This window comes from Lacerta agilis, chromosome 7 (assembly GCF_009819535.1).
Source record: "Lacerta agilis isolate rLacAgi1 chromosome 7, rLacAgi1.pri, whole genome shotgun sequence".
Classification (NCBI taxonomy): Eukaryota; Metazoa; Chordata; class Lepidosauria; order Squamata; family Lacertidae; genus Lacerta; species Lacerta agilis.
In genome coordinates this window covers 45,540,127-45,566,968 of record NC_046318.1, presented here as the reverse complement: position 1 = coordinate 45,566,968, position 26,842 = coordinate 45,540,127, and the positions used below count along the sequence as shown (strand labels likewise).

The following is a 26,842-nucleotide window of genomic DNA, read 5'->3' as shown; positions in this document are numbered from 1 at the left end:
AGAATGCATGTTTGTGCAACAGTTCCCAAATGCTAAAACATTTCCTAATAAATCAGGTGGTGTTCTGCCACCCCGAAAGGTGCTTCTCTGTGGGTACCCACATTTTTCTTTACTGTGTTTCTTTCGCCTCAATGAAAAAAGATCCCATCTGCATTGAATAAAATGTTTTAAAGTCGCCTATGCTCGTCTGTTATGGGAGTAACCCTGTTTAGTACTACTCAATCTACGTTTACAAATAATTCTGTTATTAATAACAGAATATGAGCCAGGTGCAGACTTGCATGCTCTCTGCTCAGCAACCCGTGCACCATCCAAATGAGAGAAAAGAGGGCGCGGCTGCAGGAAAGCTAGAGAAGAACGAGCGCATTGAAAGCGCGTCTAGAAAAGCGAAACTAGACTTCGTAGGGACTTCTTCCCTGTTCAGAATGAGGTTTTTTTGTGTGTGTGTCTGTTTTAAAAGACAGCTATCTGAACTCCTGATCTGAGTGTGGGCGAAGGCGCCTGCCTCTGCAGGATCTCCCCTGGTGGGAGGCTCTGCTGGTGTCCCAGACGTCCATGGAAGCAGCCCGAGCTTGCCTGGAGAGGCGGCCCTGGACGTCCAGGGCAACCTGAAGACAGAGGCCGTGACGTCGCGGTCCGCCTCGCACCTTTGCCCTGCCTGCGCGCGAGTCTCGCTCTCCGGGCACAGTCATTGGCGAAGCAGCTGGGAACGGCGTGTGTTAATCCTCCGCGCATCTCCTATCTGCCCAGAAGCGGGGCGGGGTCGGGGCTAACCAGGGTGTCTCCCGCTCCACGCCCTGGCCGAGTAGAAAGAAAGAAAGAGGGGCGGGGCGAGGGGAGGGAGGAGGGAGAGAGAAAAGGAAACTTAATTAAAGGTGCTCGCTCAGAAGAGCCGCTGAGGTAAACTCTCCTCCCTTCGCCTCGCCCCACACCCTCGCTCGGAGCCAAATCCTCCAGCGGACGGGAGGAGACTTGAGTTAACAGAAGAAGGTTAAAAAAAAAAAAAATCACCCGAGTAGGAGAAAACAACCGTCTCCACCTCTCTGCTGATCCACTATCGCTGCCGCCGCCACCACCCTTGCAGCTCTTGCTGCGGAGACAGGCAGGTCGCCTCAGACTCACCTGGTCGCTTGTCCAGCGCGCGCGTTTCCGCCGGTCCCTTTTTCCCGCCGAGACCACCGCTCGCGCGCGCGCCCCCAGTCGCCCTCCCCCATTCCTGCTGCAGCATGGCCCCGCTGGCGAGAGCGCGGCGCATGGGGGGCTCGTGGGCGGACGCCGGCCTCCGGGTCTTCGTCGGCCTCCTGGTGAGTAGTAGGAGTAGGGGTCGCGCCTTGTGGAGCGGGAGAAGGGAGGCAGAGGGTGGGCTGAAGGGAGAGAGGCGCGGGAAGTCTGGGCGGCGGCGGAGGCCGCCGCGACAGGTAACGGCCCCGAAGTGGGAACTTGCGGGGCGAAGTTCGTTGGGTTTGGCCTGGCGGACCTGCCGCGGGGCTCTTGAGCGGGAGGCGCTGCTGTGCCGCGGGGGGGGGGGGGGGCAGCGCCCACCTGGATTTTCAAGGGACGCTTCTTCGGAACAAACAGAAAGTCCGGACTCTTTATACTATTTGCGCACATCGAAAAGTAACTTTTCGTTCTTAGGCTTACGAAACCGGCTTGAAGCTGTGAGAAGCTCCCCCTCCCCAGTTTCCGACGCGCATATTCGCAGAGAGAGAGAGAGAAAAGGGGTGGGGGATTCTCGTAGGAGTTGCGAAACTCTGAAGTTTTTAAAAGTGGGAATGGGGAGACTTCATTGTGTTGCGGCGAGGAGAGAAAATGCATGGACTCCTTTAAAAAAGGAGAGACGCGTATACTCGGAAGTGAGCTCAGTTTTTTTTCCCCAAGTAGCTTTTTTCAATTAGCTTTTTTTTCACACGGTGACTTCAGGGGCTTTCAGTGTGGCAGTTTCGTCCTGGAATATGCTGTGGGGTTTTTTGGGGGTGGGGAGAGCTAGGATCCGATGGAATATACCGTGGGATAGGCTTTTTAAAATCGGCGACGCGCCTTGGCTAAGTGGCGTTTGTGTGCTCTGCGGGTTTCGCCCTGCCCCTATTAACTCGTGCCTTTGATCTGCCTTAGTCTTCCCCGGGATGGTTCCCACTTTGAAAAGTAAATGTGCTGGTTTGGAATTGACGGCATACTTATTATACCTGTGAGATGGTTAATCTGTGTGCTTACATATCAGTATTAGACTTGGGAGTATATTTCCCTGGAAGAGGTCCTGAAGTGGGGCCAAAACTCTCTAGAGGCACAGGAAATTCAGTGCCTCTTGTTCCTACATTTCTCTGCTGTATTTGAAACTGATTATTTGAGACTGGGAGGGGGCGACTTTTAGGTTTCTTTTATTTTTTTATTATGCATTTTGTGATTTTATGTTGTAACTGCCCTGAGACCTGCAGTTATAGGACTGTATATAGATTTAATAATAATAAAAACAAACCATTTTCTAGCCATTTGCTATCAGTAAACTATTGTTCTCTGAGTTTAGCGTCTGTAGCAAAGGGGTTTATGGTCAGCAGAAAGGCTGTAAGCAAATAGGGGATTGGAAAGATTTCTCCCCCTTCTTAGTGTTGTAGGAAATAACTGTTGCGGTACACTCTTATTGCAGTGGATTTTATTTGCATGTTTCAAATAATTCTAAGGTTGCATCTAAGAACATAAGAGCTCTGTTGGGTCAGGCCAAAGTCCCCTTCTAGTTCTCACAGTGGCCAACCTGATGCACCTATGGGAAACCCGCAAGCATGACATGAGACAGTACCCTGCTCCCCAGACAGTGGTATCAAATATCATCCTGGAGGAGCACATGGAAATCATGACTAGAAGACATTGATGGGTATAGCCTTCTTGAATTTGTCTGATCCCCCTTTAAAGCTGTCCAAATTGATGGCCATCTAGTAAGAAAAAAAGAAGCTTATATGAATTACCAACCCTTTGTCAAATACAGACAATGGGTTGGGTCCAAATTTAGTCATGCTGGGAGTAGACCCATTGAAATAAAAGCCACGGCTAACTTGTGCCCTTGGTTTCAATAGGCCTGCTTTGCCTGTATGCTTGTCTGGATCCAACCCACAAATGGGGAACATGATTAACAGTGTGAACATCTATAAAAACTAGTGGTTGTGCAGACATAGACATGTTGGTTGAAATTTGAGCTTCTAATCCTTTGTAAGCAATAGTCCAGTTAATATTAATACTCATTTACACAGCCCAGAGTCTCTATGTGGCTTTTATTTTAAGAAATGTACCTTACTTTGAAATAATCTTCCTTTGTCCAGTATCATGCTAGACTTACGGAAAACATTGTGCTTCCTTTGTTACTGAGATCTTTATAGACCCCATAGCCTTTCTGTGGAAACCCTAGACTACATCCAGAGGTCATTGAATAGGCTCCCAGTACCTTACTGTATTGAGTTACTGTTCTGAATTTTCTGTCACAATTGTTTCTATCATTCCTTAACATCAAAAAATTTGGAGTAATGACTAGTTGTGCACATTTGCTTCAGACTAAGTCCCACTCTGGCTTATTTTTGATACTGTTAAAAACTAATTAAATCATTCTAATTTCTTTCAAGGTCATCAACGTTATTCTATGATCCATACAACAGCACAACCAGTGTGCTGCTCAGAATAATTTTGAGAGCCTGCACGTTTATCAGATTTTCGTTTCAAGACGCAAATAGTTCACTTGCCCCTTACCTTCAATACATTAACAGTAATATAACTATTAATTGGTGGTTCTTCTAGCTTGACATTTGTGGCCAGAAATAGCAAGTAATTTAATTTCCTAAATGATTGGTTTTACTTCCCCTTTAATGGACTTTTCCTGGTTTTTTTTTTTAAAGTGTCCTCTGCTACTGATGGTATTCAATCTACACTCTTGGCTTTACAGCATTATTTCATTATTTATTTTTGGGATATCTAATGTTTAGTTACTGCTTACACTCCTATTCTATGTGAATTAGTTGACAGTGTATCAAATTGACTTCCATGGAACCCACTTGTTTCAATTAATGTTGCAGTATACAGAAACTTGCATTCTTCCATCTAAGCACTTTACAATTACAGATATTACTTACAAGGCCTGCTGATATCATTGTACCTTGTTTTCAGACAAGGTGTTTAGGAACAGGGTGTTAAATATATATCCCATTGAAATCTTAAGATTTATACATACCACCCAAGTCCCATTTTTATAATGCTTTCATTGTGACACAATACTTTAAAATAAAGAAAGCCTATGTTATTGGACAGAATTCAATAGTTCTAAAATGCAAACACTTCAGAAAAAAAGTTTGCTACCTTTTTTTGGATGAAAATAGGAACTTCACCAATAAAACATTGAGCTAAAGTATTAGCTTTACAAAACAGAACTCTGTGAATCCCATCCTTGGCACTGGTAATTCTATTAGTGTTTAGAATGTTTGTATGTGTTTAAACCAGTTTGAAAGTGCGCTGAATGTGTTACCTGAATTACAATATACAAATAAAATCTGCAAAGTGATTTTTAGACTGCAATCCTACTATACACACCTCTGAGTAAATCCTAAGGTTCTGGTATATCCACCTGTTGCTTTGACATGCCGTGTTTGCAAGCTTCTGAAATGCATGATGGGCATTCATGAACCCAACAACATACTGGCAAATACCCAAAATAGTTTCTGCAGACACTTGTCACCTGATTCAGCTGGGAACCAGATCAACTGAACATTCACTTAAAAAGAAGAAGGAAAGGCTTATGAAATATGGAATCATCAAAAACTCTTATAATTTTGGATTAAGAAGCAATCTTCATACAGATCCTTTTGAGGAAATGTGGATTCCAGGTTCACGTTAGTTTTGACTTTCGAGTGTTTAAGTGGGAGAAAAGTGACGCTCAAGGTAGTGTTCTCAGTGTTATCTTCTCTGTAAAGATTTGTTTCAGTGTGGTATCATATATTCTAGCATACAGTTGTCTTTATGCAGATAATTTCCAGATGTTCTGTAGGTCCTTTGTTATGTGGTTTAATGAAAGATAACTACTCCAAGCTTCCCCCCTCTCTATGCAGTATTAGTGTATACTAGTCAGATGTACTTTGAGATTACACCTTTCTCAAACAAAAATCATTTGTATGTACTTTTGCTGAAGGTGTAGCTTACATCCTGAAGATACATTGAAATTCCTAGTAGTTTCATGGTGTATGTATCTAGGGTTGAACAAGCAACTCACATTCTTACTGTACATTAACTACCTAAAGGTGTTATACATGAAGGCACTGAATATCCTGTTTTGCATTCTTCAACCACTTCAGGAACAGACTACACTTATATACTGCAAATCTACAGGGTGTTGATCTACTCCAGACTAGATTTGGGGCTCCATAACGTGGGTGGCATCCTGGTCTAAACCACAGAGCCTAGGGCTTGCTGATCAGAAGGTCGGCATTTCAAATCCCTGCGGCAGGGTGAGCTCCCATTGTGTGGTCCCAGCTCCTGCCAACCTAGCAGTTAGAAAGCACGTCAAAGTGCAAGTAGATAAATAGGTACCGCTCAGGTGGGAAGGTAAGCAGTATTTCCGTGCACTGCTGTGGTTCACCAGAAGCGGCTTAGTCATGCTGGCCACATGACCCAGAAGCTGTCTGCAGACAAACACCGGTTCCCTCAGCCTACAGAGCAAGATGAGTGCCACAACCCCAGAGTCGTCCACGACTGGCCCGAATGGTCAGGGGGTAACTTTACCTTTACCTAATGTACAGGTCTGCAAAGCTGTTTGCATTGAAGAAACTATATCCTGCTTATTGGGGAATTAAATTGTTCATTGGAGCATATTATACCTCAACTCCTTATCACCTTGGTACAGAGTATATGCAACTACTTGTGGAACGTTTTGAAATCTCATTGATTACCACTTATCTCTGTACTAATTCCCATGGTTAATTCCAGCCACAGGCTCATTCAGTTATAGCTTACATCTGTTATTTTCTGTCTTTTTTTCCCATTTGAAGACTGCCTAGAGAAACGTCATGTTGATTTACTGGGTTCCTGGGCATGCTAGAATTAAATTTAGTTGCCCAAGCTGCCAAGATAGCAATTCACCTTGCAACTAAGATTCCCATTTAGTGATTCCCCATCCCCCAAGCTAAATCAATGGTACAGTGTCAAGAGCTGTGAGACAGTTAGAACAACAGACTTTGAATTCAAAATGAGTATTCCCATCATAAATACTTCCCTAAAAGAGCACTTCTCAAGAAGTGCATGTCATTAACATTCCAGCAGTTCCTTCTGAAGAGGGAGGAACTAATAGTGTTGGTGCTTTGCAGCACTTCCCTCTGTCAAATATCTTTTTATCTGCTTGTCCAAACTATCTCTAAATCCAGCCATCTGATTGGCACTACATGAGCCTAACTTCCATTTTCTGGGTTAATACATTAATAAATGTGTCAGTTTTCCTGGTTTGCTGCCAATTTCCTCTTGTTTGCTGACCAGAGGATGTTTTATCAACAGAACATAACCTTATAGATGGCTTACTGAAATGCATCTTGTGTACATAACAGTGCAATATGGCCTAGATGTTGTTGCATCAAAATAATATCAAATCCTTCCTCATATTGACATCAAATAGCATGAAGGCTTGTCAACCATTCTTAAATGTTGGGGGAACCTGGAAATGTATATGTAATATTCCTTAATATGACTGAAATTTGCACAACCTAATTCACGGATGTTAGATCACTATGCTATATTTCTGCCTATTGTTTATAGTTTTGTATATACACAATAAATAAATAAATAAATAAACAAATAAATAAATAAATAAATAAATAATGCGATTCTTTTACCCCTCAGGTACTAAGTTTATTCTGTGAAGCTAGCAAGAAAGTGACTTTTAACGTGCCTTCCAAACTAGAAGCAGGAACATTAATTGGCAGAAGTGAGTAACAATTACTAGAGTCTCTTTCTGTTGTTTTTACAATGATGTTCTGTATTCTTCTACCTGCAACCCGCCTCATATTTATAGTGCACTCCAGTGCACATTATTTTGGAAGCCTAGCTGTGTTCAATGGGGCTTACGCTTAGTTACAGTATAGCATAAGCTTGCAACTTCAATCCTGGACACAATTAATGGGCAGCAAGCCCCAACAGAATGGGCTTCCTTTCAAATAAATATACATTGGTTTGTGCTGCTATCCCGAAATCTTAGGAGGGTGTTCATGGGGTGATAGGAAGCATTGGATCTCACTTTCTGAAGGCAGAGAAAGAGAGAGAGAGAGCTCTGGCCTTGGAGAAGGAGATCAGATGCAAGATTCCCCCACCCACACCACTGTGGAAACTTCATTGACTCAGTGTCAGGGCTCAGACATCAATGGAGCCAGAAAGGGTGGTGGTGTAATGGGTAGACAAGTAGAAGTATTGAACCTGAAGGATCCCATGCATTTCTGCTCTCCTGACATGCCCGCTAAGTATACTAAACACCCCCCTGCCCTAAACCCAACCCCAGAAAAATGACAGAGGAGTGCAAGAGGGGTCCTCTGCCCTTACAGTTGAAGCAGATAAACTGCCTCTAGTTGTGCTGCACTCTCTGCCACGCCTTAGGCAGCATGGGATATGTATTTCATTATTGATTGTAAATAAAGCTTGCTTTTGAATCTATAAACAACAAAACTGCTAAAGAAGTTTGGATTTTGCATCTCATTCTCATCTGTAACCAGTTTATTCATCCATTCGCTTATTCATTTGTTCATTTAATTGATCTTAGTATGAGTCATAGTCTTTTCCCCCAGTTGTGAAGGCTCTGGGTGGATAAAATCAACTTACAAGAGTCATACTAGAGTGTCATGATCATGCTCTAGAAACTTTACCCTGACACTGCAACTATGTACAAATTTTAAAATTGTAAGCATGTAAATACAAATTTAGGACATGAAATTGGGAGTTGTTCTTTGCTGCTTTGTTTATTGCTTTACAGTTTTTGTTTTGTTTTACAGTAAATCTGAGACAGTATCTTAGGACATCTGACCTGATCAGTTCAAGTGATCCTGATTTCATAGTTCTAGAAGATGGTTCTGTATATACAACAAATGCTGTTTCTTTGTCTTCTGAGAAGAAAGCTTTTACCATATCGCTTAATGACTTGCAAGGTCATCTGCAAAAGAAAATACATGTCAATTTGCTATCACATCCAAAAAAGGTAAGTGACATGCAAGGTTTCTTTTGGATCAAAGTACATTTCAGTTACCTTCCTCGTTAGGCAAATATAGATGTTATAGGTACTGAAAAAGAGGTGGTTTTTTTTTTGGGGGGGGGAGTAATGCTTGACATGACAGAACTGCACTAAAAGTTTCCTTGCCCCTGCAAGCAAACTTCAGCCATTGAAAAGGTGTGATTCCAATATGGATGAGAAAGAGGACACATAATTCTGCTTCTTTTGACAGCAGCTTTGCAGTTCCTGTAACTTCAGTTTTTGGCCTTAATTGACTGCTGACAGAACATTGGATTTAGCATATAACTTAAGCTCTCACTTCAGGTAAAGAGGAGGGCTGAATCTCTTTATTGCCCAATTAAAACTGATGTAGCAAAAAAGGCATTATCTTCATCAAGGACATTAGAATTCCAGAAAACACACAGAAATATAATGAAAATAGAGACATGAAAAACTGAAAACAGTTATACAGGGTTGAAGTACTCAAAAATCACCATACCAGAATGTTATAGCAATTCATGGAGAAAAAGATGGATACCATGGTGAAATGCTGGAGAAAGTTAATAGGAACAATAAAGTATAGGAGAGTGGAGAAAGTAAGGAATTACTAGAATATACTACTGATGTTTGTTTCTGTTTCCTGAATACAGACTCATAAAACAGGAGAGACTGTTCTTAGACGAACTAAACGAAGATGGGCTCCTGTTCCAACCCTAATAATGGAAAACTCACTAGGACCTTTCCCAATGCAAATTCAGCAGGTAACTTTTAATAAACCAGTCTGATTACACTTCCCCATTTATTCTCTAGCAAATGTGTTTTATGAACAAGATGAGTAGAAGAAACCTATGTAAGTTATGGTCTTAGGATAATTCCAATGACTTTTTGAGAAGCCTTGAACATGAAAAAGGAAACATCAATGATATCAATACTATTGATGACTAAGTAGTTGCTGGAGAGTAATTTGTACCAGATAGAGTGATCCTAAGCACACTTGAAAATCAGTTCTATTAAAACAGGACTTACTGCCTCAGTGTGATTATGATCTCACAGCCTAAACAGTATGTACCAAATTTCATTCCTGTGTAAACTGTGAAGGATTTTAAATGAACAAATATTTGTCATGTTCTTCAGGAGTCTGAACTAACTTTGGTACCAGAAAATTAAGAGACAAATTGATACTTTAATTCTGAGATACTAGCTATAGTGTGATGACTTGCGTTTTTCTGTTTCATACACCATTCTCTTTATACAGCTGTCTTCTGATACAGCCCAAAAATACAACGTCACATATTCTATAAGTGGTCGTGGAGTTGACCAACCACCAGTAAATTATTTTTATATTGAGAGGGAAACAGGAAATCTCTTTGTTACTGTCCCAATAGATCGGGAAGAGTATTCAGAATTTGAGGTAAGAATGCGAACTTTGTCAGTTGTAAAAATTATAATATGGTGCCAAATGTGTTGTTATAAGTATAAAACTGTGTTTTAAACAATGGATCAGTAGTGTTCATTGACACTTTGTTCATTTTGAGTATTTGGATTGGAATGGTAGGATCTGCAACCTTGTTCTGCTTATACTAAGCAAAGCTTTTTCTGAGATACTGAATAGAACTTTATCTGATAGATGTTAATGATGTAGAAGTTTGGCAGGGGAAAAGAAAGTATAAAGTAAAAAGTTTAGATGTCTTTCTGATGGAACACAAAAATGTACTTGAGTTTAAAAATTCTACAGAAAAATGTTCCCTCTCTTTTTTTACAGATAATTTGCAATGCAAGGACATTAGATGGCTATACTCCAGAGGTACCACTTAGACATGTAATCCGAATTGAGGATGACAATGACAACCCACCAATATTTGACCCAGTTTCTTGGACTTTTAATGTTGTAGAAAACTGCAGAGCTGGTAAGCAGCTAAAAATTTTATAATACTGTATCATTTCAATTACTTTTATCCAATGAGTGAAATCTAATGGTGACCTTCCACCAGTGGAATGAACCTTTGCATGTGCAACAGGACTCCCTCTCTTTCCCCTCCTCCCTGCAGACCTCTGTGTGCTCCCAAAATCTTTGCTGAAGGATTGGCAAACCAGCTGGAGCAGATGGGGGGCAGTAGAGAGGAAGGGGGGGGGAGAGGAAAACCTGGTTGTATAATCAGACATCTATTTGCCTGTCATTGAATGCTGCCCAGTGTTAAGATCTTTAATCTTCTTACTTGGATGTTATATAATGGCAGATGTTAAGCCAGTGTAGGTTAATATTAATTTGTTTTACTATACTGTGTTGGATTTTAAAAGTATTGACTGCACCATCCCCTTGGAATGGGGCAGGTTAGAAATCTAATAAATGCATGTGCAAACACACAAATACATACAATTACAGTGGTAACTTTGGTTATGTACTGTACTTAATTCGTTCCGGAGGTCCGTTCTTAACCTGCCTCCCACTGCCGCTGCACCGCCAGAGCACAATTTCTGTTCTTATCCTGAAGCAAAGTTCTTAACCTGAAGCGTTACTTCTGGGTTAGCGGCGTATGTAACCTGAAGCGTATGTAACCCGAGGTACCACTGTACACTAATTATGCATGAATGTGCCATATTAATACTATATTGAGCATTGATATATATGAACATACACCAAGTCCATACTAGCCCATCTAGTCCAGAATTGTCTACTCTGATTGGCATCAGCATTTTAGGGACTGAAGCAGAAATCTTTCCCATTACCTGCTCCCTGATCATTTAACTGGAGGTGCCTGTGATTGAACCTGGGAGTCAGGACGTTCTCCTTTCAAAGTATGCATTACCACTGAGCTATAACCCTTCCCATCACATTTTTCAAAAGCTTTCAGATTAGACAATGTATTTGCACCCTTGTTCATTTCCATGACTCTTGATATAAATGCTAGTCAGATTTATAACTGGTCTGTCCAGTTTGAAGAGTGTTTTCATTTATCTGTGTATGTTTGTAACTGGGTCAACCTTTGCTGCAAAATAATGAAGATATAATAAAAGTTGTATCTCATCGAAACGTATTTTTATTGTTCAGCATTTAACTGCTGCTTGTGAAGATAGGGATAACTGTTAGATGGTTATTAACAAAATGAATGTAACATGAACAGCATCATTGAGAAGATCCGCACCTACTGTACGCCTAGAATATTGTTTGACAGCAGCAATTGTGCACATGCTTATTCAGTGCAATTTCATATAGTTGCTAACTTAACAAGTTTCCATAGGTATAGATGGGGGATGGGGAGCAAGTGATCATAAGACCACTTTTTAGACATCGGTGTACATAGATTTATCAAGACATGATAATATGAAACCTTTATTTTCCTCTATGGGATATGCTTCCCATCCATTTAGGCAATTTCCTCCATTAGGAATCTCTGCGATTCAAAATCTGTAGATCATTACAAATATATGTAATTAACTGAAAGCTCAGAATTACTTCTTTTAAAAAGTCACGTAAACAGTGCACAGCTTCTTCATCCACTGCTGCATATTTTCTGTTCATTTCACCAGGGCTTGGGCTGGAATCCCTTGCGCTAACCCAGGCATAGGTAAACTCGGTCCTCCAGATGTTTTGGGACTACAACTCCCACCATCCCTAGCTAACAGGACCAGTGGTCAGGGATGATGGGAGCTGTAGTTCCAAAACATCTGCAGGGCCGAGTTTGCCTATGCCTGCACTAACCCAAATGAAGTGAGGAGAGGTTTCAAAGCAAAGCAGCAGTCCATAAGCTTTACTAAGGCTGAAGTTAACAAAGCCACTTCCGCCTATCGGCAGGAGGTGGCGTTGCGGGCATCACGACCCGAGCACACGTGCAGGGGCTGATACACAGCCCCTGCATGATTGGTGGATTCCCAAGGCTTCTCCCCAGCGGCCGACCAATCTGGTCGGCCGAGGGGAGGGGCCAGCAGACCCTTTAATTTGAGATGGTGGGAATCCTTCCCCCTCTCTTTTCGCTGCCCCCAGCCGCATCGGTTCTCCCGCCCACCCACCCTTTAGGTTAGCTATTGACTTTGCTATGGACTTCGGTTGGTCGCCTCACTTGGCTGGGGGGCCGGGTAGGACTTTTTCCCATTGGACTAGCCAAATCGGGTTTTTTTCACCTACCTCATGGCAATTCGTCACAACTTTGGTTTTGGCGGTTAGGCATTGGATAACATCAATAGAGGTTAAAAGGGGAGGTAGCGCCATCACTTGCCCCTCATTGGAAGGGTATTCCTTTAAAGGTTTCCGGGGGCGTGGTCCCGTACGAAGCCTAGGGAGGTCAGGGCCTAAGCCATGCCCCAACGGTGATCACAGGGGCAGTTCCCCTTGATCAGCATCAGGGGTGCTGCCCTTGGTGGTTAACCCTTCACGGACCTCCAACACTCGGGTTGGGGGTCAGATATAGTGGTTAGGATCCAATGCCTAAGCCAATACCGCTCAACATCCGTAACCAATAAAGTTGTGGCCTTTTCGCCCATTTAATTCGATTCAATGTGTCCTGTGTCATTATTTACCTGGGAGGGAGGGATATAACCACTCAACCGTGTATTGTGTTGTTTTCTTTTCAAGTACTTTAGGCGGGGGTTGTGTGTGTGTGCACCGTATTATTAGGCTAGATCTCCAATAATAATTTGAGCAGTATTTTATAGTAAAATCTTAAAAATGTTACAATGATATTCTGTATATGCAGGTACTGTGGTTGGAACAATAACTGCAACAGACAGAGATGAACCTGATACATTGCACACTAAACTGAAATACAGAATTGTGGGCCAGAATCCTATGCCGCTTCAAGGTTCCAGTACGTTCACTATACATCCAGATACAGGTTCTATTACTGTGGCATACCCAGTTCTGGATAGAGAGGTAATTTTATTGAAAGTCTAATGTTGTTATTTAGCATTATGCCTATGAGTAAGACATAATTTGACGGGGAGGCGGGGAAAGGACACATGAATCTCTGGGAAATTTATAGTTTGGCTTGCTTGACAAACTTATTATTTTGTTGTTGCTGTTGACCCCTCCCTTCTCTAAATCCTATGCAGAAAAGAGAGTTTATGTTAGTGCCAGGTTGTTGGAGGAGGTACAAGTCGCTGCTTAGTCCTGCAAAAATACAACAGAAAGGGAGGTGACCTATCCTGTCTTTCATCAACAGGGAAAAAGGGAGAGGTTCTCTCTCTTTCCATCACCTTTTTGCAGGAGGCAGCAGCGAGGGTCAGAGACAGGATACTTGATGCTGGCAAGCAGGCATCTGAATGTATGGACCTCTGCATAAGATGCCTTAAAAGCATTTGTTTAGGTAGGAACTCAGCATGAGGTCCTCCTCCAGGGGTCGTCTGGTGGTTTCCTCACTGCGAGAAGTGAAGTTACAGGGAACCATGCAGGGCCTTCTTGGCAGTGGTGCCCACCCTGTGGAACACCCTCCCATCAGTTGTCAAGGAGATAAAGTACTACACAACTTTTGGAAGACATTTGAAGGCATCCCTGTGTCAGGAAGTTTTTAATGTTTGACATTTTACTATGTTTTTATTGTGCTGTAAGCTGCCAGAGTGGCTGGGGAAACTCAGTCAGATGGACGGGGTATTATTACTACTACTACTATTACTACTACTACTACTACTACTACTACAATATTACTAAAGTGAGTCGTTATTAAGAGGATATTGTGTTCCATTGGCCTCCCCCTCCCATTACTGTGTTTATATTGGACTATATCCATATACTATTTGCTGTGTTCTTTTTCAGAAAACAATGACATATACAATACTGGTAGAAGCAAGAGATATGGGAGGTCAGCCCTTTGGTTTGTGCAATACTGCAACAGTTGTAATTGAAGTTGATGATGCAAATGATCATGCACCCATGTGTGAGCACAGCATGGTATGTTTGATGCCTTCAGACTTCCTAGAACATTGCTCTTCATTTTAAGATCTTCTGCATTCTCTTTTTTATTTTGTTTTTGTCATTTGCATGAGTTTCATAATTATGTGTCCAAGGCTGCAGCTTTTAACTCTATTCTGATTGCATCAGCCCTGGTTAAGAAGCTGGACTCTGTTTCCTTATCAATAAGAAAGATAAAGACACACACTTAGTTTCAGTTGCTGGCACAGATTTCATCTAATCATTGCATTATATCTTAAGTATTAATATTTTAAGGCTATAATTTATCAATCCATAGCAATTTGCAAAAACATATATGACAGCATGTGCTTAGAAAACTATGTTGCGGTGACCATATGGTTAAAATCTTGTTCATTTCAGTATGAAGCATATGTTAATGAAAACACAGTTGGTGCAAAAGTAATGGACATCGGTATCGTAGACAAAGATTCACCTGGAACACCTGCCTGGCATGCTACCTTCAACATTTAAAGGGAAATGAAGATGGTGCTTTCAAAAATTGTAAAAAATCCTGATTCAAATATTGGTACACTATGTGTTGAAAAGGTAATTACATTTCACAGCTTTTCTATATCCAGTTGAATATAGTTTAATGAGTATTATGATAATTCCAATCATACTGAGCAATACAGAAGTGGGTAATAAATTTCAGCAGAGTTTAACACCTCTGACCTTCTGTAGCAGCACTGTGGTCCCTGAATTTAAATTTATAATTATTTCTCAGCAATTATTTTCCAATTTGTATATTGATCACATAGTGGCTGTGGTCACATGGCACACTAAGTCAAATCTTGGTTACAGCTAAGAGCATAATCACAAGCCCCAGTTCAGAAGACACACTAAGGTAAACCTTGGCTTAGCTTAATGTTGCACAGCAGCAAGAAGTGCTGGGTAGAAACAAAGCAGCTGTGAGATTCTCTCTGAGAGCCTAGATGCTTACTTGTTTGTCCTAGCCAGAGTGGAGCGTCTCTACCCCCATTGTGCAGTCCAGAGTCCAGCTCCAAGGGCCTTCTGGCAGTTCCCTCACTGTGAGAAGTGAAGTTACAGGGAACTATGCAGAGAGCCTTCTCAATAGTGGCACACACCCTGTGGAACGCCCTCACATCAGATGTCAAATGGATTACCAACTATATGATGTTTAGAAGACATCTGAAGGCAGCCCTGTTCAGGGAAGTTTTTTTATTTTTGAGCTTTTTAATATTTTGTTGGGAGCCGCCCAGAGTGGCTGGGGCAACCTAGTCAGATGGGTGGCATATTAAATAATACAATTATTATTAATTATTATTATTTGGTTTAGCATGTTATGTGAACCAAGCCATTGTAGATATTCTTTTCATTTTAAAGTAGATCTATGGGAAAGTAAGAAACTCACAATGCATTTGTATTACGGAAAACTACCATCATTCCCAATGTTCAAGTTTTGAGTGCCATTGCTTATGTTGTCAAAATACTACCACCTCTGTACAAGAGGGAGGTACTAACAGGCTTTTCAGAAGCACAAAATCTTTACATAAAATGCTAAGGGAGTGGGCCACAAAAATACATTGAATTTTCCTTAAGGCTCACCATTGCCACCTAGTGTCACATTGTATGTTGCAATTAAAACACACTTAAAACATTTTATTTGCAGCTGTATAGCTGAGTCCATGATGTCATCTGTGGGAAAATGGCTTCATGGGCCTAATTTGGCCTGCAGGCTATGGGTCCCTTATGCTTGTTTTAATGCAAGTGAAAAGGTTCAGGGCCAGAAGTGGGCTTCTGGTCCAGCAGACTAAAGAGCCAATAAAAACCCTTACTTCATTGACAAACCTATCTGGGAGGCAGAGAGATTCCATCCACAACCTGCTTCTGAATGGGGAATCAACCCCCTATAATTGTCTGTTTTTGCTGTGAATATTAGAAAATTCTTGCAATTGACACACACATTTATTTATTTTCCAGGGGCTAGACTACGAAAGAAACAAGGAGAGAAAGTTGGAAATTGTTGTAAATAACGAAGCACCTTATTACCTACCACCAAATTCAAGAGCAGTTTCTACAAGTACTTGCGTCGTCATTGTCAAAGTGCGGGATATAGACGAAGGCCCTGTATTTGATCCTTGTGTATATTTTTTGAACATCAAGGAATGTTTGCCTGCTGAAACGATGGTTGGCCAGTACACAGCAAGGGACCCAGAAAGTGGAAATTCTGAAGGCATAATGTATAGTATTTTGTTGCCTAATTCATGTTATACTATTAGTGTTAGTATTAATACAACCATCTGATTCACAGATGTAGCAGCTGGCAGAGCAGGGTGGGAGCAGGCAATGAGGTCAGTGGGTGTAAGCTCAATGGCAGAAGCATTGGATTGGCTCTGCCACTGTACTTGCACTGCCCAAACTTCACTGCTACCTCACCCTCCCCTCTTTGTTAAAAGCAGTGACCTCCATGTTGGGAAGCCAGGCAAGCAGTGGTGCTCTATCCCAGTCTGCCAGCTGTTACTGGTGATGGATAAACATTGTTGTACCTCCGTTGTTGCACCACTACACTGGGGGCTATCTGCACATTGCACAAGCAGACCTTGTTCTGTTATATAGGAGTACACGTGAATTTGTATTGGGTTCATTCTGTGAGTTTCATGCTAGCCTGATGGTACTGCCATCCTCGTGGAGAAATGTCTTCTCTTACATATATACTAAAGACTACTACCTAGTATGAGGCTGTTTGAGAATCCATTGCTGTGTGATGGTACAACACAGAGATTTGTAACAGCTTATTTAACTGCACCGTGCATAAAAACCATTAAGATATAATGAAGCATATATTTTGGTGTTTGTTTCTAACAGCTGTATTTGTTCCTAACAGTTATAGAATAATAAATGATCCCTGTAACTGGATCACCATTGACAACGCAGGTGAGATCAGAACTACTAGACTCCTAGACAGGGAGCAACCACAAATGCAGCTCTACCAGTGTAACGTAACAGTCTCTGCAACGGACAGGAGTGAGTATTACATACTATAAATAGATTAAAAAGTGCAATTAAGTAGCCTACAAAACGACTGAATATGTATGTGGCAGAGCAAATACCACATCCAAAGCTGTATTTGCTAGCTTCAGCTGGGGCGGGAAGTGTCTATATGTGGGGGAAGCTTTTTCTTCCATTTATTCTTTCTCAACCGTTCCTTGACCCCAGTGAGAGGGAGAGAAATCACATTGCTAGTCCCAGGGCTCATCATTTTGGGTATTGTTTTTCTTTTGCCAGGGGTGGGGCTTATTTGTTTTATTGGGGGGGTGTACCATAGTTCAGTATGATCACTTTATAATACTTTTGTCTATACTATCAACCCCTTTTCAAACTAAGTTAAATAATGAACAATTAGAGTCAATACTCATGGTGTGCCTCTGAATGCTTAACCACAATTAAGAAATTAGGATTCACCTACAGACCCATGCAGTCATTCCTTGGCCTTTCTTTGCTGATTAAGGATTCCCCCCTGCCAGCATTAACCATGGTTAAGATTAACGTTGGGACCACTGTTAACTATGCTTGAAGCTAGCCATGATATTTTCTTAACCAGGTTTCTTAGTAGATTTTTTTAATGTTTATATATACATTAATTAAATTAACATTTTAAAACAAATTTGTACATGGGTTATGTATATCATAAGGCCCCACAGAATATTACACAACATCAACAAACTATGAAACACATTAAAGTGAAATCCACATATAAGGTTTACAAAGCAAGGGAAGATTCAGCCAGCACTTCTCCCCTCATAAATCAGTATAAAAATATAACTGCCATACTTTACAATAAAATATTGCCATTCAGGAATTAATTATTTTGTTTCCAGAGGGGCTGGCATGGGTGCTCAAAGTCTTTTGGAAATATCACAAGCCTCTGGATTTGCTTTCCGTCCATTTACATGATGTGGACACATGCCTTGCTCTTAGGGGTGCACACAACTTGCCCAGGCCTCTTTGTCAAAGAAAGGAAGGACCTGGTTTACTCTTCTGTTATTTAAAAAGCAATGCCTTTCCTCAGTGCTTCCCCCCCCCTAAAAATTGTTTAGGGGTACTCTCATTTTCCTACTCGTATTGAAATACTGCCCCTCAATGAGGCCAAACTTAGATTTACAAAATGTTTAAGGGTATGTGTACCCCCAGAAAAAAAGCATTGCCTTTCCTAATGAATGCTAGTTGAAAAACAGAACATCAACCTGGAAATGCCTTGTAATTAACATTGAGTATGTAGGGGTGGGATCCATCTTGGGCACAGGCTATCTTATTGAGCCCATCTCAGATTCCATTGTTTGGGTGAGTTTCCTTGCAAGTATTTGTTGTGAACTGCTGTTGGAAATAGTAAAATTAATAATTTCAGAAGTTTAACTTATCAGTAGGACAAAGATATGTTAAATCATGGAAACAGCATTAAATTGTAAGGCTATAACTCATTCTTTGTTATTTCCTAGGTGGTAAAACAGGCACTGGAGTAATAGTGGTTAATCTGTTAGATGAAAACGACAATTTCCCAGTGATTCCCAAGAAAGAGTACATAATTTGCAGAGACAGACAACCAGTTTGCCTTACTGCTGTGGATGCTGATTTACCTGAACATGGAGCCCCTTTCAGTTTTTCTCTTCCTGACCGCATGATCCCACAGTGGAGATTGACACAACATGATGGTGTGTGCTGCATTCCTAAATTTCTTGCATCTGCAGTAATTAATGATTTTGAAATAATGCTCGTCACTGAGTTGTGTTTCTGTTTCGTTTATGGCAGAAAAATCTGCATACCTGGTACCAGCAGAGAATTTGCCATTTGGCGCTTACGAGATCCCTGTGATGGTAACTGATCGTGCAGGCAAAGGTGGAATCACTGAAGTTCGTGTAATTATGTGTGATTGCACCACCCCTAGTGATTGCCGTTACTGGCCACGGGTGGTGCCACCGGTTGCACGTCAGACTCCTAATGTGACACTTGGTCTTTGGGCCATCCTTGCAATGATTGGGGGATCCTTGTTGCTACTATGTAAGTATTATTTTATATGGAATGTAGCATTTGCCATGAATGTCAGGTTGAAAGGGGTATGTTATAAGATTGTTAAGACTGCTTTGGACACCTGAAGTTTTCAAAGCTGTGAAGATGGCTTATTTAATTCATTTATGTAAACAATTGTCCATTAAATACTGCGCTTAAATGATACTATAGGCAATAAAAGAACTAATAATTTTTAAAAATGTCAAATGTACTTCAGGCTCTTTTAAGTCCCATAAAGGTTCCTTTCCTTAAACACATAGGCACCCCAATGCAGCTAGCATATCTCTGCATATTGAAGTAGGTTTCTATAGGTGTATCCCTAGCTGGATAGGGATACAGTTATACAAGTAAATGCTATGTGCCTGGCTATCCCCTCCCAAGTCAGTTGCCAGGACTGAGTGTATGGAATCATTATTTAAATCTAGGTTTCAAGCAATAGACATTTGGGGAGGTGGAGTCTCTTTGCCTAATTATTTCCTTCCAGCTAGTGAACATATTGGAGAAAGAGCTCATATGGTTTCCACTGGATAAAATTGTGCATTTAAATGATTTTTAGACATCCAGTGGATTATCTGACTACTCTTGGCTTTTGCTTCTGATATGTACAATACTTTGCTTTGGTTTTAACTAGAGAGAAGTGCTGAAACTTGTTCTGATTCTTATAATACTGCAATAGTTTGTGGTGGTTGCTTTCGAATAGTAAAGAAAAGAAAGAGATAATTTGTATTTTTAAAGCATTTAAACTGCATTTTATGGTAAGGTGACTTAAATCAGTGTCAACTGCAATTAAACCAGTACACTACTGAATATGGACTGGGTGAGGTGATAGATTTTCAGGGAAGTACACATTGTCAGATCCAGGCCCCTGGGCAAGACACCCTCCCTTCATTCCCTGCTCAGTGAAGCTGCTTCATGTTGGCAGGTCCACCCTGCTGGAGGGGGGCTCTTGGCAAGGATCGGTCCTGTTTGATGCCAGTTCTGTTAGTACTTAACCAACACATTCTTTGACCTGCTCATTTACTCTTAGTAGAGTAAATGGCATTTCTACGTCTTTCTTACACATACTGCTTAGAAGCAAGTTCTACTGAAGCTGGTCTGGAGCTTTCTTGGAAGCAAATATATATTTTTATTAGGCCTAAGCAGTGGGTTTTTGTGATGGTGCTCACTGGTAAGGAGTACTGTCACACCACTTTTTTTGATGTCCGTGGCAGACATTTTGTCCAGGAACCCGCAACACTTTTTATCAAGTTATGAATACCAGCACCTCACTTTGTACCCAAAAACACTGGGTCTGAGCATTCATAAAGAAAACCTGTGTGGATTGTAGTTAAGAGTGCTTAGATTGGTGAGACCCAAGTTCAAATCCCCAGTCATCCACGAAGCTCGCTAGGTCACTTTGGGCCACTGATTTTCTATCTTCTTTTAAACTATCTCATGAGCATATTGTGTGGATAAATGTGGGGGGAGGGCATAGACTGCTGATGCTGCCATCTTGGAGGAAGAGGGTGGTAAAAATACTGTTAAGAAATAAAAGTCTAATAATAATAATAATATGTAGATGCCCTGATGCCTTATTGTATCTGGTTCTTTTTCCTCTCCCCATCCGCTTTTCCAGTAATCTTGATAACACTTTGCGGCTGTTGCGGTGCTGCACCTGTGAGTAGCAGTAAGCATGTGTGTGATGATTTAGCTAATCAGAACTTGATCATTTCAAACACTGAAGCACCTGGTGAAGAAGTAATGGTAAGTTGTTTTATCTGCTCGTTATTTCTTGGGCAATCGATGCCACACACACACACAGCTTCAGAGCAAGTGGGAGGAGGGGGAAGGAACTTGATTTGAGAAAGTGAAAAGATTTTAACATTGTTTAAATGCTGAAGCAAAGACGGTTAGATGGGAACAGATCCGAGAGCGAAGGCATTCTAATTATATGAAATGACAAGACATAGCAAACTATGTGTTGTTGTTGTTCAGTCGTTCAGTCGTTCAGTCGTGTCCGACTCTTCGTGACCCCATGGACCAGAGCACGCCAGGCACGCCTATCCTTCACTGCCTCTCGCAGTTTGGCCAAACTAATGTTAGTAGCTTCGAGAACACTGTCCAACCATCTCATCCTCTGTCGTCCCCTTCTCCTTGTGCCCTCCATCTTTCCCAACATCAGGGTCTTTTCTAGGGAGTCTTCTCTTCTCATGAGGTGGCCAAAGTACTGGAGCCTCAACTTCAGGATCTGTCCTTCTAGTGAGCACTCAGGGCTGATTTCTTTGAGAATGGATAGGTTTGATCTTCTTGCAGTCCATGGGACTCTCAAGAGTCTCCTCCAGCACCATAATTCAAAAGCATCAGTTCTACGGCGATCAGCCTTCTTTATGGTCCAGCTCTCACTTCCGTACATTACTACTGGGAAAACCATAGCTTTAACTATACGGACCTTTGTCTTTGCTTTTTAAGATGCTGTCTAGGTTTGTCATTGCTTTTCTCCCAAGAAGCAGGCGTCTTCTAATTTCGTGACTGCTGTCACCATCTGCAGTGATCATGGAACCCAAGAAAGTGAAATCTCTCACTGCCTCCATTTCTTCCCCTTCTATTTGCCAGGAGGTGATGGGACCAGTGGCCATGATCTTAGTTTTTTTGATGTTGAGCTTCAGACCATATTTTGTGCTCTCTTCTTTCACCCTCATTAAAAGGTTCTTTAATTCTTTCTGCCATCAAGGTAGTATCATCAGCATATCTGAGGTTGTTGATATTTTTTCCGGCAATCTTAATTCCGGCTCGGGATTCATCCAGTCCAGCCTTTCGCATGATGAATTCTGCATATAAGTTAAATAAGCAGGGAGACAATATACAGCCTTGTCGTACGCCTTTCCCAATTTTGAACCAATCAGTTGTTCCATATCCAGTTCTAACTGTAGCTTCTTGTCCCACATAGAGATTTCTCAGGAGACAAATGAGGTGATCCGGCATTCCCATTTCTTTAAGAACTTGCCATAGTTTGCTGTGGTCAACACAGTCAAATGCTTTTGCATAGTCAATGAAGCAGAAGTAGATGTTTTTCTGGAACTCTCTAGCTTTCTCCATAATCCAGCGCATGTTTGCAATTTGGTCTCTGGTTCCTCTGCCCCTTCGAAATCCAGCTTGCACTTCTGGGAGTTCTCGGTCCACATACTGCTTAAGCCTGCCTTGTAGAATTTTAAGCATAACCTTGCTAGCGTGTGAAATGAGTGCAATTGTGCGGTAGTTGGAGCATTCTTTGGCACTGCCCTTCTTTGGGATTGGGATGTAGACTGATCTTCTCCAGTCCTCTGGCCACTGCTGAGTTTTCCAAACTTGCTGGCATATTGAGTGTAGCACCTTAACAGCATCCTCTTTTAAAATTTTAAAACTATATGTTGTGTTAAACAACCTTTTTTAACAAACAAACAAACAAACAAACAAACACTGGCCTTGCACTGGTATTCTATCAGCCTCCTGGCTGCTATTTATTTACCCCTAAAGGTGATGTCACAATCCTAGGCAACAAATAATAATGGGGAAGACATTTTTTGGCATTGGGTCCCCAATCTGTATTGGGAAAGCAGCACTGCATCAGGACTGCCTCACTTTCGAAATTAAATGCCGCTTTTAAAAAGCTATTAGTTTGGCTTTTAAGGGAGATGAAGAAGGAGAATGGGACAAAAGGAGAGACTATATATAAGGTGCTGGGGGAGAAAATTGGTAGTGGTTTGAATGCTGGAACTAATATAAATCCCATGGTATCTCAGCCAATTAATCTCAAGAATCAGAAATATGGCGAATATATTGCTGATTACTTTGTTAATTTTAAAATCGGAGTTTAAGTTCATATATGCATCACAGTATATAGTGGATTCTTATTCTTAGAGTGGATGGTAATAAGCATTTGACACTGTTAATTCTTAGCCAGCTTGGATGAGAGAACTGAACTTTGCAAAATGTTACATCCTGCACACAACTATAGATTATTAAGTGTACTTTGCTTTAAGGAAAGCTGCTTATTATTTCAGTTAGAAGTATTTTAATGGCTCAAGCAAAGAAAAGGAGACACTGAACAGTTCAAGTTTTCTTTCTGCACATACACCCATTTTAGCCAGAATTTAACAGGTCAAGTTGAGCTACACTTTCTAGGCTAAGGTTAATTGAGTCACTTGCTTTTCTGAGTGTTCATCCTCCCCAGGGGAACAAGTTTTTATATTTTGCAATGGGTAACAGAGAACAATTACTCCAATCCTGAACATCTGTGTGTGTAGGGAGGACTTCAGAGTTGGGGAATTTTGAATTCCATTTATCCCAGGGCCATAAAAGTTGCCTATGTCTGTCACAAATGTAAGTGGAGGGGGATAAACAGGAGCTATTACTTGATGTTAAGCAAAATCAGGGATAGTTAATTGGATTGGCTTCCATTGTATACCTACTGGAAAGACTGAATACCCAGAAGGGAATACAGAAATCCAAATGGCATTCCTTGTTTCCATGGTTTCTCATAATGTCCAATTCCTTTTCCCAAGCATGGTTATTATTTCTTTTTGCTATTTTTTCTTTTTAGGACCCCAATATACTTCCTGTGAAAACAGGAAACATGGTTACTTGTATCAAGGCACTCTTGGAGTAAAACTGGAGGACAGGAAAGCTTTGAGATGGTCAAGGGACACCAGACACTGGAATCAGTCAAGGGCGGAGGACACCAGACCTTAGAATCTGTTAAAATGGGACATCAGACATTAGAATCTGGAAGAGGAGGATATGGACAATCTTCGATGGATGCATATAGATACAGTTATTCAGATTGGCAAAATTTTACACACCCTCGCCTAACTGAGGTAAGCACCGTTAAACATACTTTTATTCAGAACTCACATCTTCTTAGCTGGATATAATACTAATCACCTGCAACTATGGGTGATATATTCTGAGCAAATGTTTAGGATTTACTTTGAAATCACCCTGCAGCTTGGAATGTGAAAAGCAATCCTTTAGTTTTAGTGTTTGGATTTAGAAAAGGTAACCTGACCAGGTATTTGTTTCGTTTATCTGTGGTGTTTAAACTTGTTTTTCCTGTAGTGATTCTCTTCTGCTTTGACGTCATCTCTCATTATTCCTCCAATATTGACCACGGTTGATAGTAATGGCTGTAATATCGCCCAAGAAACTGTATATGTTATGAACTGGGATCCAGAAACTGAGCCTGCCCTGTAATAAGTAATATATAACTAGGGGTCTCCCCCCCCCATTTTACCTGAACATTTTAAAAACTGATAAGGAAGAGCCAGTGTGGTGTAGTGGTTAAGCGCGGTAGACTCGTAATCTGGTGAACCGGGTTCGTGTCTCCACTCCTCCACATGCAGCTGCTGGGTGACCTTGGGCTAGTCACACTTCTCTGAAGTCTCTCAGCCTCACTCACCTCACAGAGTGTTTGTTGTGGGAGAGGAAGGGAAAGGAGATGTAGCCGCTTTGAGACTCCTTAGGGTAGTGATAAAGCGGGATATCAAATCCAAACTACTCTTCTTCTTCTTCTTCTTCTTCTTTTCTTCTTCTCTCTTCTTCTTCTTCTTCATTGCATTTGATATTACGTATGTGATCAGTAGGTTGATTTTGTTAAATTCGTTCATAGAATGAATGATATAGACAATCATGTGCATTTTTTTATATATAGGAACCCATTAGAGGACCACACTCTGATTAAAAATTTAAACATTGAAAGGTAAATCCACGAAATCATTTTTATGTCATGTTCAGGTAGTTTAAGAAAACAAGTAACACCCAGTTTTTCCCCTATGCAGAAGGTATATCTCTGTGGACAGGACGAAGAGCATAAGCATTCTGAAGACTATGTCCTTTCATATAATTATGAAGGAAGAGGATCGCTGGCTGGCTCTGTAGGCTGCTGCACTGATCAGCAAGACGAAGAGGCGCTTGACTTTTTAGATCAGCTGGAACCCAAGTTTAGGACATTAGCAGAAACCTGTATAAAGAGATAAATGTGCTGACAACAATGCAGAGAATTGTCGCCCTTTCCACAGGATAGCAACTTGAATACAAAATATTTTTATGTCCTCCCCTTTTCTCGTGGGAGTAGTTAATCAGAAGACATTCTAACATTGTCAATATCAAACTTTCTGTGCTTAAACCTCTGGATACTCTGTGCTATTTGACCTACCTACGTGTGTACTGCCTTAGATTTACACCAAAAAGTATTTTTTTAAACCAAATGTACAGTCAATATTGTAGTCACATAATTTTTCGAAATAGCAACAGAGTTTCTAGTGTTCTCTGCATCTACCGTTACAGGGAGGCAAAATGTATTCTTTATCATTTTAAGAACTGAGCTTCAAAAATTTCTGGCTGTTTGGGTCTGGGTTATAGCAAGCATGGTTTGATTCATCTGAATCTTTCCTTTAGTTTTATAGAAATAAACGCTAAATATAATTGCTGAATGTTAAAATAGTTATTCATTTCTTACATTCTTAAGAAAAAAAGGGTTTCTAAGTATTTTTAAAATGGGATCTGTAACAAAATTTGCAGCTAGCCACGACCTTTTCTAGAATACTCCATACCGACCCCCCCCCAGTCCCACTTCCCCCCAAAACACAGCTTATTGTAGCTACTGAGCATGCATGCATTGGGCCGATTTGTTTCTCCCTCTCCATTTTTCTTTTTAAGCATATTCACTAACCTGATGATTACCTCCTTCTTGAGTATGGACAGTGTTGCTTTGATTAGGTAATGATTTATACTCAGAGAGTGCGTTCATTATTAGCAGGACTTTTTTTCATCCTGAACTCACCGGAATTCAGTTCTGCCATCTCTCAGGTGGGCGCCATTGCTATTCTAGGAGAATGAGGGAGATATTCATGGTGAGTTCTGGCACCTCTTTTTCTAGAAAAATAGCACTTATTATTAGTATATATGTAATGGCAGAGTGGAGCTGGCCATGCCAATGCTAGTATTGCTTTAGCATACATGAATGGAGCACAGTGGTAGTGAGGTCAGTCCATGCAGGTGCACTGGCAAAGCTCACCTGGCACAGCTCCAACCTTACCAGCTGCAGTGATACTGGTGTTGAGAGGGTTATGCTGTATGGACTGCTAGATGAGTTTAATTAGGCCAAAGCTGCTAAATTGGTAAATAGAGAAGGAAGAGAGTGAAATGTTTTAATGTATATATGTACACATTTTTCTTTGTACTGAATTTTTGTGTTCACCAAATCTGACAGCATTAGTTTGTATGTTCAAATCAACTGGAGGAATAAGTATGGAAATTAAAATGTGACTTTCACATGTCATTGAAAACGTTTGCCAAGGCCGCAGTTTCCCCCGAAAGATTTTAAATTAATTGAAAGTTTAATACTTGTATTTGCCACTCTAATACAGCTGAGTGTTAAAATACTACGATAGGAACTGGAGAAAATCGCTAGCGTTCGGGCACTACTTATTGTTGGCTCCTCCCATCTCAGGAAAAGTGGGGAGCTGAACTTGGAGCAACGAAGGTATGATCTGTACTGATTCTGTGTTATCACGTAGTGATTGGTGCTTTGCACTTTACATGCATGAATGTGCCTGTTGTATACGGTTCTGATGGAATAAACATTGACTGATATTTTTTTATACATCTGTATACATACAGTTTGTTTGGGAATTCAAGAGAAATGTATTGGAAATTTTGAATTGCAAATAAAGGGAAAGAGGTGTGCTGTA

At 41.0% G+C, this 26,842-nt stretch overlaps 1 protein-coding gene across 1 annotated transcript; it reads left to right on the top strand.

The window, feature by feature from the left end:
- The first annotated feature begins 1,174 nt into the window (after window positions 1–1,174).
- DSC1 (desmocollin 1) lies at window positions 1,175–26,842 on the top strand. Its single transcript, XM_033155085.1, is given in 17 exon segments — window positions 1,175–1,304; window positions 6,856–6,940; window positions 7,995–8,197; window positions 8,860–8,970; window positions 9,465–9,620; window positions 9,972–10,116; window positions 12,901–13,076; window positions 13,956–14,090; window positions 14,472–14,657; window positions 16,053–16,312; window positions 16,957–17,096; window positions 18,569–18,781; window positions 18,879–19,127; window positions 20,752–20,879; window positions 23,695–23,750; window positions 23,752–23,968; window positions 24,929–26,842. Coding segments are annotated over 17 exon segments (2,736 nt in total). The 5' UTR covers window positions 1,175–1,226; the 3' UTR covers window positions 25,127–26,842.